Genomic DNA, 13,942 nt, shown 5'->3' with positions numbered 1-13,942 from the left:
TTTTTTTTTTTTTTTTTTTTTGGTGAGATAGGGTCTCAGTTATGAAGTTCAGGCTCACTCTCAACTCCCTCTGCAGCCTAGGCTGGCCTCGAACTCACAGAGATACTTCTGCCTAAGCCTCCCGAGAGCGGAGATTACAGGTGTGCACCACACCCAGTTCTCATTCTCATATTCTGAGCAGAAGGGACACTGTGTGAAAGGGAATTTTAAGTAATAAATAATATAACCACTTTAACATGCATTTGGCGTGGTAAATACAGAATTTTCAACAGCAGGGAGAACATTTAATTCCTAGATAAAAGATGTGGTATTAAAAATGCCAAGGGGGTGTATGCCAGTGATTTGGCTCAGTGGTTCCACTGCCTGCCTCGCAAGCACAAGGTCCCAAGTTCCATCCCAGGTACCAAAAAAGAAAAATGCCAAGCGGGTAGGGGCATGGCTCAGTGGTAGAGCACTTACCCAGCATCCATGAGACTCTGCATTCCGTCTTTAGCATCACATTTTGGTTAAATTCTCAGAAGCTTGTCCTAGAGGGCTGGGGATTTAGCTCGGTGATTCCACTGCCTGCCTTGCAAACACAAAGTCCCAAGTTCGATCCCTGGTACCAAAAAAAAAAAAGAAGCTTGTTCTAGAATTAAGCTTCTGCTGTTAGGATACAAAAGGAGCATCTTTGCCCTCAACAGAGAAGCATTTCAGGTATTTACTGAGTGCTGTCTTGAACCCTTAGAGTCTGTTTCACACATAGTGTGAGGAATAGTTGATGAATAATTTTCACTGAGTTCTCAGTCACTGTCTACCCACTTCATCTCCTTTTTCCCAAGTAGCAGAGCCCTCTGATTTTGTGTCTAGTCTGCTTGAGAGACCTCACCTTGGAGCTCTTACTCCAGGAAGTGGCCTCAAGCTTCAGTGATGCTAGGTATCCTTCCCTGTTTATTTTAGTCTTTCTGGCTCCAGGGGACCCTGGCGCAGAGCGACTTTATTAAAAACTTGAAAACAAAGTTGTCTGTGTTCTTCAGAGACCCACCCTTCTTTCTACTAGTAGTTTAGAGAGGAATTCCGTCTGTCCACTTCCTCCGTTCTCCCTTAGAAACAGACTGGTTGAAGTTGTGTTACCATGTGGCTGGCCATCTCCAGGGGTGAGCAGCCAGTTACTCTAGTGATTGGATAGTGACTGTTATCTCCCCTGCCCCCCTTGAGTGTATGCCTGGCTGATTTGGTTTCAGTGTCCATACCTTGCTTCCTGGGTTGAGGGTGGTGGGCACCTAAAATATTGCTCATTCTCCTCCATTCTGTGGGAAGGATGGAAGCTTTGATTATCTTTATAATCATTTTCCCCTTGGCTTTATCTTTCTCAAATTATGTCTTACTCCCAGCTCTGCTGTTTCTCCTCTTCTTATTCTCTGGAGTCTTCCAATTAAGCAGCTGTAACTTTGTGTGTCCTCTCCACCTGGCCTCTGCCCTTGTCCCTAGAGTGGAGAGAGCACCCGTAGGGCCTGTGGGCCTAGGCCTCAGTAGCTGTTGTAATCTGAGAAAAGAAGGAAAAGGCCGGGCCTCTTGAGCCACCGTCCGCTTGCTCCCTGTGGCCTGCCGGAGGATAAGAACCTTGTTCACTCAGCTCCCTCCCTCTTTTCTTTCCCCTCCCCTGCTGCAGCAGGGCCCTCCCCCATCCGCACACACGGGCTGCTGGGTAAGTGGCAAGATGGCTCCCCTGCATGTCTCCGGCTGATCGCTGCCGCTCCGCCAGTACAATAGAGCCAGCCACTACCAGCAGCCTGGCCCTCTTCCTCCTCCTTCTCCGGAGACCAATCCAGCTGAACTCGGGGTTTGCCGTGAGGACTTAACGCTTATCTCTTAAAAGCCAGATCTATTTTAGCCTCCCTGCACCACCACCACCTCCCCTTCCATTTACCATTTTTTTGGATCTCCAGTTGCTGCATCTCGATTTCTCTCTGTGGATCGGGTGGCTGGGGAGGAGGTGGTGGGATTTTGGGACAAGAAAGGTGGTTTTTTTGTTTTTGTTTTTAGGATTTTTTTGTTTGGTTTTTGTTATTTCTTCCATTCCAGAAAGGGATAAACAGCACTTCCAGGGGGAGAAAAAAAAAATCATGTTATCAGAAAGCAAAGAAGGGTGAGAGATTCACATTTCCATGTATCCCTTTTCCCTATCTCTAACTTAACCTCATCTTCTCTTCCTCATGGCTTTCATTCCGGCTTTCGTTTTGGTTTGTTTTCAATCATTCTGCTTTCCCCCTTTGTCCTTTCTGCCCGATTTCTAATTGGCCCTCCTTCCCCTCTCTGTGTGGGAAATAGGCTTTTTTTATTTTTAAAAAACCCTTTTTCCATATTTAAGCAGTTGAATCACATGTTTCTGTGGGGGCTTGATAGCTGGGGGCACATCCTCGACTTTCCCCTCCCCCCTGGCCCGTTCATCTCTCCCTGACTGCCCTAGGGAGGCTGTTCTGACCTCTGAGTGTCAGGCAGCCTGTTGGGAATGCTGAATTTTCTGGTGGTGGTTAGCTAGCGACCTAGAGAGGCTAGGTTTCTGGAGAGTTGGGCCTTTGATCATTTTGATTTTTTTTGCCTAGTATTTGGGTGCTAGAGGGAGATTAGAAGTTAGAGATGAAGAGAGCCAAGGGAATGTGGGAAGATGGTCTATTTGAAGTGAATCTTGGATTATTTACCTGAAGTAGGTGCTAACTTGTGTGGTTAAGAGCTGAGGGGCTTCAGTGTTTGTGCTGGGGGGTTTCCTAGTGTGGGAGGGTGTGTCCTGACTAGAAGGCCTGCTCTTTTTACCTCTTAAGAGTTGGAATGAGGGAGTGGGAGAAACTAGGTGAAAGTCAGATCTAAGAACAGTTCCTACACCTCTGATCAGGTAAAAGTGGCCTAGTTCTTTAAGTTTTCATAGTCTCTTAGGCAACTTTAGTTTTTCCTTTGGATGAGAGAAGGTCCTTGTTGAGGCTTGAAACTCCCTGCAACCCCCAGCCCAGCCATTTTCTCTGTGCCTGTTATCTCCAGATCCTGTGGGTCAGCAGGCCTTTACTTATTAAGCAGTTGATTAAACGCAAAGTTAGGATCATTTGCCATATAGCTATGGCCATTTTTATCTTTTTAAGGAATCACACTTCTCCCCCTTAGTGTCTCATGTACTGTAGTAAAGGTGCCTATGGCGATGGTTGCTGTAGGTTGGCCACAGGGTTGTGGGTGAGTCAGTCACTTTTGAGGGACTACTTTTAGAGGAGGGTGTTTCTCCTTTCACATAAGAGTGCTCTGGTGAGTAATTACTTAGGAACAGTTGGAATCCTAACCCTACACCAGGGTTATCCCATCTGAGAAGTGGGTGATTGTGATTGCTATCATCCATGCTTTTCCCCTAAGGAAAATGGCTTTCTACTTTGCCTGGGGCAGCAAAGTTTTTAGGCTGATCTGAAAAGCAGCCATTCCAGTTGCATCCAAGTGATAAGGCATAGAAGGTTTCATGACCCAAAAGCTAATGTCTTGTTCTCTCTCCCCCTTGGTTCTTTCTTACCCTTCCCCCTCAACCTTTCCCAATACTGTCAGTGAGGAGAAGGAGGAAGCAACCATGGACACAAGTGAGAGCAGACCTGAAAATGAGGTTCCAGAGCCTCCTATGCCTAATGCCGACCAAGTCAGCAATGATGACCGCCCAGAGGGCAATGCTGAAGATGAGGAGAAGAAAGAGGTAAATATCCAAGCCACCTGTTGGGTTGGGTGGGCAGAAGTGGACTTAGGGGAAGGAGTAGACTATTCTGGTGATCCCTCTTACACAGTGGGATAACTAAAAGGGGCTGAGACAGGACCTTGGATCAGGATAGGGCCAAGGGAGAATTCGCTGGTTTAGCAAGGGAGACCTTTGTGATGGGGACAGGGCTCATTGATTCTCCTTTCCCTGTGTTGCAAGAGTGCAGTCCAGACTCCTTGAAATTTGTTACTAACTAGAAAGTCCATTAATGGTCCCTTTTCCAAGTCCCAGGTTCATTATCTTCCCAAGGTTCCTCCCATAATAACTTGAGCTTTCCCTCCTTTTTAAAAACCTGGTGAAACTCACGCCATCTAGTGGGCTGTGGTGGGTCTCACCAGACCAGCCATGCTGAGGAATTTTTTTCCTCAGCTGCCCCCCAGTGGTTTCATTACAAAGATGTAGCACCTTAGAAGCCTGCACTCTTGAGTGATCCAGAAAGCCCCTTCGCTGTATCTATGACCCCTCTATCCTCCTTTATATTTATATACACACACACACACACACACACACACACACACATACACATACACACATACATACACACACACACACACACACACACACACACACACACACACACACACACATGTATACACTATATTGCATCCTGTACCCAGTTCAGGGGGATCCCCCCCATCACAGCCAGCGAAATCTTCTTGACTGTTAATAGAATTAGCTGGGTTTGGGAGTAGGATAACAGGGTGGGAGGGACTGTTGTGTGTGTAGCTGTTCTCTGGTGTGTGTTGCGGGGGTGGGGACCGGTGAAAGTGATTTGATGTGCAGAATATTATTTATTACAAGGTCCTTCTTCCCCGTAAAACTTTGTCCAAGTACCTCATGTACGGTAATCCGCCCGTAAAATATAACCCTGCCCAACTGGCCAATCGCTGATGCCGCCTCTTCCTCTGGACCCACTCGCTGCTACTGAGCTGCCCAATCAGAGCCAAGTCTGCTATCCAGGTGTCTTGGCCAGAGGGGGGCATGTTTATGGGCTCCTGTGATGGGCCCACTTTTGCCTCCCTGTCTTGCTTACATCAGGGGGCCAAGAAGAGCACTGTTGTGGAGAGACTTATTGAGAAAACAAAAAGCATTTGGAAAGGGGTGGACTTGCATCATCTCCCTACTTGGGACACCCCAAGAAGAGCTTGTGCCAGTGCTGGGGTGCCTGCCCATGTGCCCTGGCCCTATCAAGGACTGTGGGTTGCCTTGTTTGCTACAAACTGTTGGGATCCTCATCTGGGGCACCAAGACAACCTAAAGAGTCAATGTTTGTGATCACAGTGCCATTCTGTGAAACACTGAGTGGGACCCTCGGCTTAAGCTGTGACGACTAGGAACCCTGCAGAGAAGTCTAGGGTCTGTGCCCCAGGGATTTAATGCTGATGACAGCCTGGCCCAAGTATCACCACTTGTTCATCAGATGGACTTTTCCTTTGGTCCCTGTTGCCCATGGTGAAGGGCAGCACGTTGGTTGCTCCAATTTCTCCTCCATCCCTGGAGGCAGGGGCTCACTCATCCACCTGACTGGAACCACTGTCACAGCTGGCGTCCCTGAGGAGTTGCCACCCATGACTCAGAAGAAGAAAAGTATTCTGACCTTGCTGCTGAATGTGTGCCAGGTTCTGGGGGCTCACCTGCTATCCCCAGGCCACCTTCTTCAGAGGCTCCATGATCCCACTCGTGGGAGGACCCTTTCCCCAGTTACAGGCAGAAGAGAAAGGGACTCTGGAGTCATCATCACCTGGATTCCAAGTATTGGGTGGTGGTGTTGCTGCAGCTTGCCACTGGTGGACATAGGGTTCTGCTTGCCTCATGATAAAAGGCAAGGACCCGTCTACTCACAGCCATCTCATCAGGGACTGCAAGATGATGCCCCTGCAAGGGCCAGGACTGATGTTTCTGTCCCCCTTTCCCCCTCTACCCCTTGCTGAGCCTGGTCATCACCAGTGAACTGTCTTGACATCATGGAAACTGGGCAGCGTCCCCCCACACGTTACCCTCCCGCCCCCCCTGCGCCCCTGGGAGGACTCTGGCAGTGCCGTGCTGACTACCACGCCGTGCGCCCACCTTTTTTGCCAACCCAACCCCCCACCAATTGCACAGCGCCTAGCAGGGAGGGCTCATTCTGATTGGACCGGCGGTTGACTAGATACAGTACACAGTGAGGTGCGATTGGCTGAACTGAAGATCCCAGGTGTGAGATGGTACCTGGAACATTTGTCATATTCCTAGTTTATTTTCTTCTTTATTTTCTTCTCTCTTTTTTTTTTTAATCTTTTATTTTAATTTTTTTCTTTATATTTCTGATTTCTTTGTTGGATTTATTTATTTGGTTCATGTTTTTCCTGTTTTAATTAAGACCTTTTTTTTTTCCCCCTCCCCCCTCACTAACTTACCCATCAAGAGTGACCCAGCTAGGGGTCAGGCTGGCCCTTAACAGAGACCAAGGAGACTTGGTTAGACGACAGAAACGGGGCTGGGGGTGGATGGGGGAAACAGGATTTCATCAAGAGGATTTTGCCCTACCCTTTAGGAGGGTGGTGACAAGGTGGTCTTAGTTTTTCCAGAAATAAGCATCTAAATCTCGCAGTGCTCCATTCCCCTTTTCTCTCTCTCTGTCCATAGTCTTTGTCCCATTGAATGTTTAGGGGAGAAAGTTGCCCATGGCTGTCCTCTGGTCCTTGGCAGAGCCCCTGTGGCTGGAGCCCTGATTATAAAGGAAAAAGTAGGCCTCTGCTAGAGCTACCGTGTTTGGAAAGTCTGAGAATCTCCCTGGGATCAGCCTGCCCTTCGTAAAAACTATACCAGTAAATTCCTTGTGTGGCTTTGGCCCCGGAGTTTCATCTCCAGTGAGTCCAGTGTGGCCTTTTTCCACAATGTGATGGGCTTTGTCCCGACAACCTACTATCCATACATCCCAAAACCTGACCTTGTCAGGCTGGGCAGTGAGAAGAGGAGGGTTGTCTTGTTAAAGCTGCCATCTCAAAGTTGTATTTCCTTCGTTTCCTCGTGTTTTCTTTGGGTTAGCAAGGAAGGATTAGGAGAAATAGATGACTCAGCTCTGGGCATACCTTGTTGGGCTTGGTGACCTCTGAGCATAGAAACAGTGGAAGGGGTATGACCACCACCGTCTTTTAAGGCCTTTTTCAGCTTATTTCTGGTCAAGCTAATGCTTAGGTATGGTGTGGAGTACAGTAGTTGACTCTCCCTCCTAAGATCTTTGATTTTATTTTTTTCTCTAACTTGCATCAGTTCTGCTTCGTTTTTGCCGTTTGCCGCTTCTGTTTTGGTCTCTGTCTATCTCTGTGTCTCCCTCTCTTTCTCTGTCTGTGTGTCTTTGGAGCCTATGCTAAGACTGCCCCATTTAACCTCCTTCCCCCCTCTCTGTGGGGTGTCTCTCTTTCTCTTTTTTCCCCTTACCTTCTCTATACAGAGCTCGCTGCCCAAATCATTCAAGAGGAAGATCTCCGTTGTCTGTAAGTCTAGCCCTGACTCCCCAATAAAGGTCAAAAGTGCCATAAAAATGATGTTGATAGGGAAATCAGTCCCATTCTCTCTGTCATTCTTGGTTCACTCCCTCCTGCCCCACCCCCTCTCCCCAGTAAATCTGCGTCTTCCTGGCATATATAGGGTTCCATTTGAAATTCATGACAGTCCCTGTCAGTGATTCTCTCTAGTCTCATTTTAATGAGATACACTGTGTCTTGAAACCATTCCTGTCAAGGCCTTGGTCTTGGGGCCAGGGATTTAGCTCAGTAGTGCTGTTCCTGCCTGGCAAGTGCAAGGCCCTAAGTTCATTCCCCGGTACCAAGAGGGGGATAAAAAGGTCTTGCTAAGTCCCCGAGGCTGTTCTCCCATCTCAGCTTTGCACTTTGAGAGGAGCTGGGATTATTGGCATTTGCACTGCACCTGGCACTTAGAGACATTTTACCCTTTAAACTATAAGTGAGTTAGAGAGATTCTGTGTAACGCTGACCAGTTTATCCTGAGAGGACAGCTGAAGAGATGAAAGTGCTCCCATGTCAAATAGTAACATTTTCCCAGTGAAGAACTCCAGACTACAAAAGCATAATAGATGTTTAATAGAATATCTATCTGTACTGTGAATTACAAGTTGAGAGCACATCATGATCTTAAATTGATCCTGCCTAGATTTTTGTATCACATAGGATTTTCTCCTCCCATGCTTAGATATTTGATTTAACACTTAAACTATTTGCCAAACTAGTAGCCCCTCCCTTTTTTTGAGACAAATAGTTTCCGTCTGTCAGAAAAGGACTCTTAACTCTTCCATTGTTCATTCTGCAGCCAGGATTTTCCTAGCACCCCAGATACCAATTCCTTAAGTTAAGCTTTTAGTGAAACTCCAGCAGCCTGAGAGTTAAAGTTACAGTGTGAGCGCAGCAGAGGGCCTGAGACCCATCTAACCGTTGGGTCCTATTTCTTGGGGACAGCAGCTACCAAGGGGGTGCCAGCTGGAAACAGTGACACAGAGGGGGGCCAGCCTGGTCGGAAGCGACGTTGGGGAGCCAGCACAGCCACGACGCAGAAGAAACCCTCCATCAGTATCACCACTGAATCGCTCAAGGTGAGGTGGGAGGACCAGGGAAGGGAGGATAAGACACCTTAAGGTGGGAATAGACCTGGGCCCACTGTAACGGGGTGGGGGGTATCTGTGTCCCAGAGCCTCATCCCCGACATCAAACCCCTGGCGGGGCAGGAGGCTGTTGTGGATCTTCATGCTGATGACTCCCGCATCTCTGAGGACGAGACAGAGCGTAACGGCGATGATGGGACTCATGACAAGGGGCTGAAAATATGCCGGACAGTCACTCAGGTAAGGCTTCTCCATCCCAGAATGGAGGGAGGACAGTGGCTAAGAGCAGGCTGCCAGGAACCTAAAGTAAAATCATAGAAGATAGCTCTCCCTCCAGTGCACAGGGCTGGGTTGATTGGTACCTTCAGAGGTCAGACTGCCACATCAGTCCTGCTGCTTGTTGTAAATAAAAGTTCTGTTGGAACACAGTCACTTTACTTCATTACTCCTCTCTGGCTGCTGGTATGCTACGGGAATTGGGAAGTTGCAGCAAACTGGGCAGACTGGGTGGCTCACAAATCTCAGAGTTCTTTTTTACTTTTAAAATTTTGCCAAATCCTGCCTTAGTGTTAAGACAGAATTGAGGCCCTAACAATCTCAGGATCTGGTAGAAGTGAATTGAATGATAATATCTTCCCTCCAGTGGGAAGAATCTATTAGGTTGACTCAACTCTACCTACCACCATCTCCAAAGGGAACCAGAGGCTTAAAAGAATGTTCCAGTGTGGTGTTTGACAATCTCTCTTTTTTTTTTTTGGTACTCCAGACTGTGCTTTCGAGGCAGGTGGCCGCACCACTGAGCTAAATCCCTGGCCCAGTGTTTGACACTCTTCTCTGCTTCCTTTATAGGTAGTACCTGCAGAGGGCCAGGAGAATGGGCAGAGGGAGGAAGAGGAGGAGGAGAAGGAACCTGAAGCAGAACCAGCTGTACCTCCCCAGGTGTCAGTAGAGGTGGCCTTGCCCCCACCTGTAGAACACGAAGTAAAGAAAGGTGAGTGAAGTGTAACACAGCTCCCTCAATTTCTAGAGCACTTCATGCAGACTTCTTTAGATGATTGATGTTTTCTGCTTTGTGTCTCCATACTAAGCTACTTGAGAGCTGGGTTTGAATCTTTTTTAATCTTTGAATCCACAGTGAGATTAGCCTAGCATTATACCTTGCACATTATCAGTGTTCTACACTTCTAGAGGGAATACTGGCTGCTTGGTAGAGAATTAAAAGGGAACCATGAGAATGTTGGAGGTCAGCCAAAATTACTCCCTAATGAAAGCTGCTCTTATGCTCTCTTTGATAGTGTCATTAGGAGATACCTTAACTCGGCGGTCCATTAGCCAGCAGAAGTCTGGAGTTTCCATTACAATTGATGACCCAGTCCGAACTGCCCAGGTGCCCTCCCCGCCCCGGGGCAAGATCAGTAACATCGTTCATATCTCCAATTTGGTAAGTTGCTTTCCCACATGGCAGATTTACATAGTGGCTAAGAGTTTAAGCTTTGGCCAGGTGTAGTGGCACACACCTGTAATCCCAGCAGTCAGGAGGCTGAGGCAGGAGGATTGCTGTAAGTTTGAGGCCAGCCTGGGCTACATAGTTCAAGACCAGCCTGGACTAAACAGCAAGCCCCTATCTCAAAAAGAGTTTAAGCTTTGGAATGATGCTTCTGAGTTCCAACTCGTAGATCTGCCTGTTATTCACTGACATTGAACAAGTTACTTGTTTCCTCATCTGAAAAATGGGGAGAAAAACACTCAGGCCATAGGGTTGTTTTGAAGAATTGCAGAGGCGTGGCACGTAGTCACTCTTGGTGCCCTGAGCCATCTCCATCTTTGTTGGCAGGTTCGTCCCTTCACTTTAGGCCAACTGAAGGAGTTACTGGGGCGTACAGGAACCTTGGTGGAAGAGGCCTTCTGGATTGACAAGATCAAATCTCATTGCTTTGTAACGGTGAGGGGAAGGAGCTAATTCTATAGATTGGGACACATAGTTCCTGCTTGGACCACTGTGGGCAGTTTTACGGGGACTGGGGCAGAAGGGAAGGACTAAAGATATACCATGACTCTCTGCCTTCTCCCTCCACCAGTACTCAACAGTAGAGGAAGCTGTTGCCACCCGCACAGCTCTGCATGGGGTCAAATGGCCCCAATCCAATCCCAAATTCCTTTGTGCTGACTATGCTGAGCAAGATGAGGTAAGAGACCTAAGGACAAGAAGGCAGGGAGGGGCAGGGGAGGTCATCTGCTGGGTTCCAGATGCAGATTTTCTTTGCTGTTCTCCCTTACCCCCTTGGTTCCTTTCACTGAACCATGGAGCCTCAAAATATCTTATTCCCCTGGCATCTGGATTCCGTCAGTGAGTGATACGATCTCCTGACTGGCCTTGTCCCTCCTCTGCCCACAGCTGGACTATCACCGTGGCCTCTTGGTGGACCGCCCCTCTGAAACTAAGACAGATGAGCAAGGGGTACCACGGCCCCTGCACCCCCCACCCCCACCACCAGTCCAGCCACCACAGCACCCTCGGACGGAGCAGCGTGAGCAGGAGAGGGCAGTGCGGGAGCAGTGGGCAGAGCGGGAGCGGGAAATGGAGCGGCGGGAGCGAACGCGATCAGAGCGTGAATGGGATAGGGACAAAGTTCGAGAGGGGCCACGTTCGCGCTCGAGGTCCCGTGACCGCCGCCGCAAAGAACGCGCAAAGTCTAAAGAAAAGAAGAGTGAGAAGAAAGGTATTTAGCGGGGGGAGCACGTGTGTCCCCTAGTTGGTGGGGCAGGGACCCAGAGATGGGTCAGGGGGTCCTGTGCATCGAGTCTGATTCACTTCCTTGCACCTCAGAGAAGGCCCAAGAGGAGCCACCTGCCAAGCTGTTGGACGACCTTTTCCGAAAGACTAAGGCAGCTCCTTGCATCTATTGGCTCCCGCTGACTGACAGTCAAGTGAGTACTCAAGATTCACCCCAGCTGGAGAGAGGAGGCCAAACCCTGGCTTAGATTCTTAAGAGAGGAAGCATCACAGAGAGGCAGTTTTAACAAATAGTTGATGGTTATGCCATGGAGAAACCAAACCCAAGAGAGTGAACTGGTCAGAGCCAGGAAATGAGATGTGTGGATATCTGGGAAGTTAGCTGTGTTCACCAGGTTTCTGGGAACTTTAATTAGCTGAGAAAAACATGTTTAATAAACCCATACATTTCTTTGTTTTATTTTTTAAAAATTTAATTTATTGGTACATTCTAGGTAGACAGTACAGTTACGTTACGTTCATTATGTTTTATTATTTATATATTATTTTGGTGCCAGGGGTCCTACTTGGGTCCTTGCACTTGCAAAGCAGGTGCCAGAACCACTGAGCTAAATCCCTGGCCCTCTTTGTTTTAGAGTTTTTTGGTGTGGGGTGGTTTTAGTGGGGTTTGTTTGTTTGTTTGTGGTACTGCGCATTGAACTCTGGACCTTATGCTTACGAGGCAGGCATGGTGCCACTGAGCTAAATCCCCAGCCCCCTTAGCCTTTTTTCGGACAGTCTTGTACCACAGTCCTAAGTTGCCCAGGCCAACAGTTTTTTGCTTTTCGAAATTTTGCTTCTTAGCGGTGAGCCTTTAGAGAATTTTAGGTTTATGCTACTCAGCTAAAGAAAAGAGATTTGTTTACATCTAGAGAAATACCAGAGGTTGGGAGTGGGTGGATCCAGTATATGTCATATATAAACGTTGAAAACTTGGAGAGAAGTGCCAAGAAAAACCAGGTGCAAGTATGGACTCTCCTACCCCTTCCTGCTTAACAGCAGCCCTGAGCCAGGAGTGCAGGGTCCAAACAAGATGCACAGAGCACACACTGAGTGTGAGCAGGCTGCGAATGCCTCCTTCCTCCCCTTTCTTCCTGGCTACAGATTGTTCAGAAGGAGGCAGAGCGGGCTGAACGGGCCAAGGAGCGGGAGAAGCGACGAAAGGAACAAGAGGAGGAAGAGCAGAAGGAGCGGGAGAAGGAAGCCGAGCGGGAAAGGAACCGACAGCTGGAACGGGAGAAACGTCGGGAGCACAGCCGGGAGAGGGACCGGGAGAGAGAGAGGGACCGGGAGCGAGACAGGGGAGACCGAGACCGAGACCGAGACCGGGAGAGGGACAGGGACAGGGACAGGGACAGGGACCGTGAAAAAGGCAGGGAGAGGGACCGCAGAGACACCAAGCGCCACAGCAGAAGCAGGAGTCGGAGCACACCTGTGCGGGACAGGGGCGGCCGCCGCTAGCTAGTGGGGACACCACTAGGAGAGCTGCAGGTACCAGCCACTCTGCCCCAGGGTTATAGGCCACAGCGGGGTAGGCACAGTCACCACCCCCTGAATCTCGGTCTTCACAACATTTGCCCAGTGCTGACGACGACTGCATCCTGTCCCCACGTACCAGATGGAGCAGCGTCATCCTTGCCCCGCGCTGCCGCCTCCTATCCCCTGGGACCTAGCCCTCCTCCCTCTCCTTTCTCATCATCCTAGAGAGGGAAGAGCTGGGTTAGGAGAGAGGTGTCCGGCCAGTGGGAACAGCCAGGTGCCCCACGCCTCTCCATCCCGCTCACCACCTCGGTACAGCTTCGCTGGGAACAGCTGGGGCCAGGACTGGGTCACCTATGAGCTGAATCAGCGTCTCCTCCTGAGTCCCGGGCCCCTGCAGTTCCCACTCTGACCTGCAGCCTTTGCCTCTCACCCACTGGTTCCACTTTATATCCACCTTCTCCTTTTGTTCAATTTTTATTTTTATTTTTTTTTATTATTAAATGATGTGGTCTATGGAAAAAAATAAAAATCTGACTTAGTTTTAACTAGCACGTGGAGTGGCTTTCGTTGGGAAGGGCTAGGGTGAGGCGCCAGACTGAAGAAGGCTGTGCTAGGCGCACCGTGCACGCGGGCAGAGGCCCCAGGCCCTGCGGCATCACTGCCTTGGCTCTCACCGCCTCCAAACTGATCTTCCTTACTTGGGGACCCCGGGAAATGGGGCGTCCTGTGCCCAGCAGACGTGGGCAGCTTCTGCTTCCAGGTCAGGTGCACGAAGAGGCCGTTAGTCACCTGTTCTGCACCTTCCAGGTGTTCCTCACAACTGCCACCAGGGGGCGCAAGCCCATCGCTCCGCGGGTTCTTGTAAACCAGCTTCCCAAAAAAAGCTTCACTCCCCGTCTCCACCCTTCCGCCGATGTCGCGCCTCGGTCCCTGACACTCCCTCGACCCTGCTCGCGGGTTCCCTGGACCCATGTGCCACCCCAAGCACACTCCAGCCTTTCCGACACCGTGCTCTGCACAGCTCCCGAGATGCTCACTGCAGCCACACAAGTCCCGAAAGCTGGTCCGGGAGCGGGGCGCCGGGTCTCCGCAGTGGGTTTCCGCGTCCGCGCCTCCCCGCGCCTCGGTCCCTGACACTCCCTCGACCCTGCTCGCGGGTTCCCTGGACCCATGTGCCACCCCAAGCACACTCCAGCCTTTCCGACACCGTGCTCTGCACAGCTCCCGAGATGCTCACTGCAGCCACACAAGTCCCGAAAGCTGGTCCGGGAGCGGGGCGCCGGGTCTCCGCAGTGGGTTTCCGCGTCCGCGCCTCCCCGCGCCCCGCGCG

The 13,942-nt window shown here is 49.8% G+C and overlaps 1 protein-coding gene across 1 annotated transcript in view; it reads left to right on the top strand.

Annotated features, from left to right (window-relative positions):
* Positions 1-13,140, top strand: part of Acin1 (apoptotic chromatin condensation inducer 1) — a 37,169-nt gene extending 24,029 nt beyond the window's left edge. The window contains 11 exon segments of the mRNA XM_010637785.3: positions 3,559-3,700; positions 7,194-7,236; positions 8,215-8,348; positions 8,445-8,597; positions 9,207-9,348; positions 9,653-9,798; positions 10,192-10,299; positions 10,436-10,543; positions 10,753-11,077; positions 11,185-11,285; positions 12,235-13,140. Coding sequence (XP_010636087.1) covers positions 3,559-3,700; positions 7,194-7,236; positions 8,215-8,348; positions 8,445-8,597; positions 9,207-9,348; positions 9,653-9,798; positions 10,192-10,299; positions 10,436-10,543; positions 10,753-11,077; positions 11,185-11,285; positions 12,235-12,591 — 1,759 coding nt within the window. The 3' untranslated portion in view covers positions 12,592-13,140.
* Positions 13,141-13,942: the final 802 nt, after the last annotated feature.

The sequence above is a fragment of the Fukomys damarensis genome, unplaced genomic scaffold (assembly GCF_012274545.1).
Source record: "Fukomys damarensis isolate Sample0158 unplaced genomic scaffold, DMR_v1.0_HiC HiC_scaffold_17, whole genome shotgun sequence".
In the NCBI taxonomy this organism is placed as follows: Eukaryota; Metazoa; Chordata; class Mammalia; order Rodentia; family Bathyergidae; genus Fukomys; species Fukomys damarensis.
This window is presented reverse-complemented; position numbering and strand designations above follow the sequence as displayed.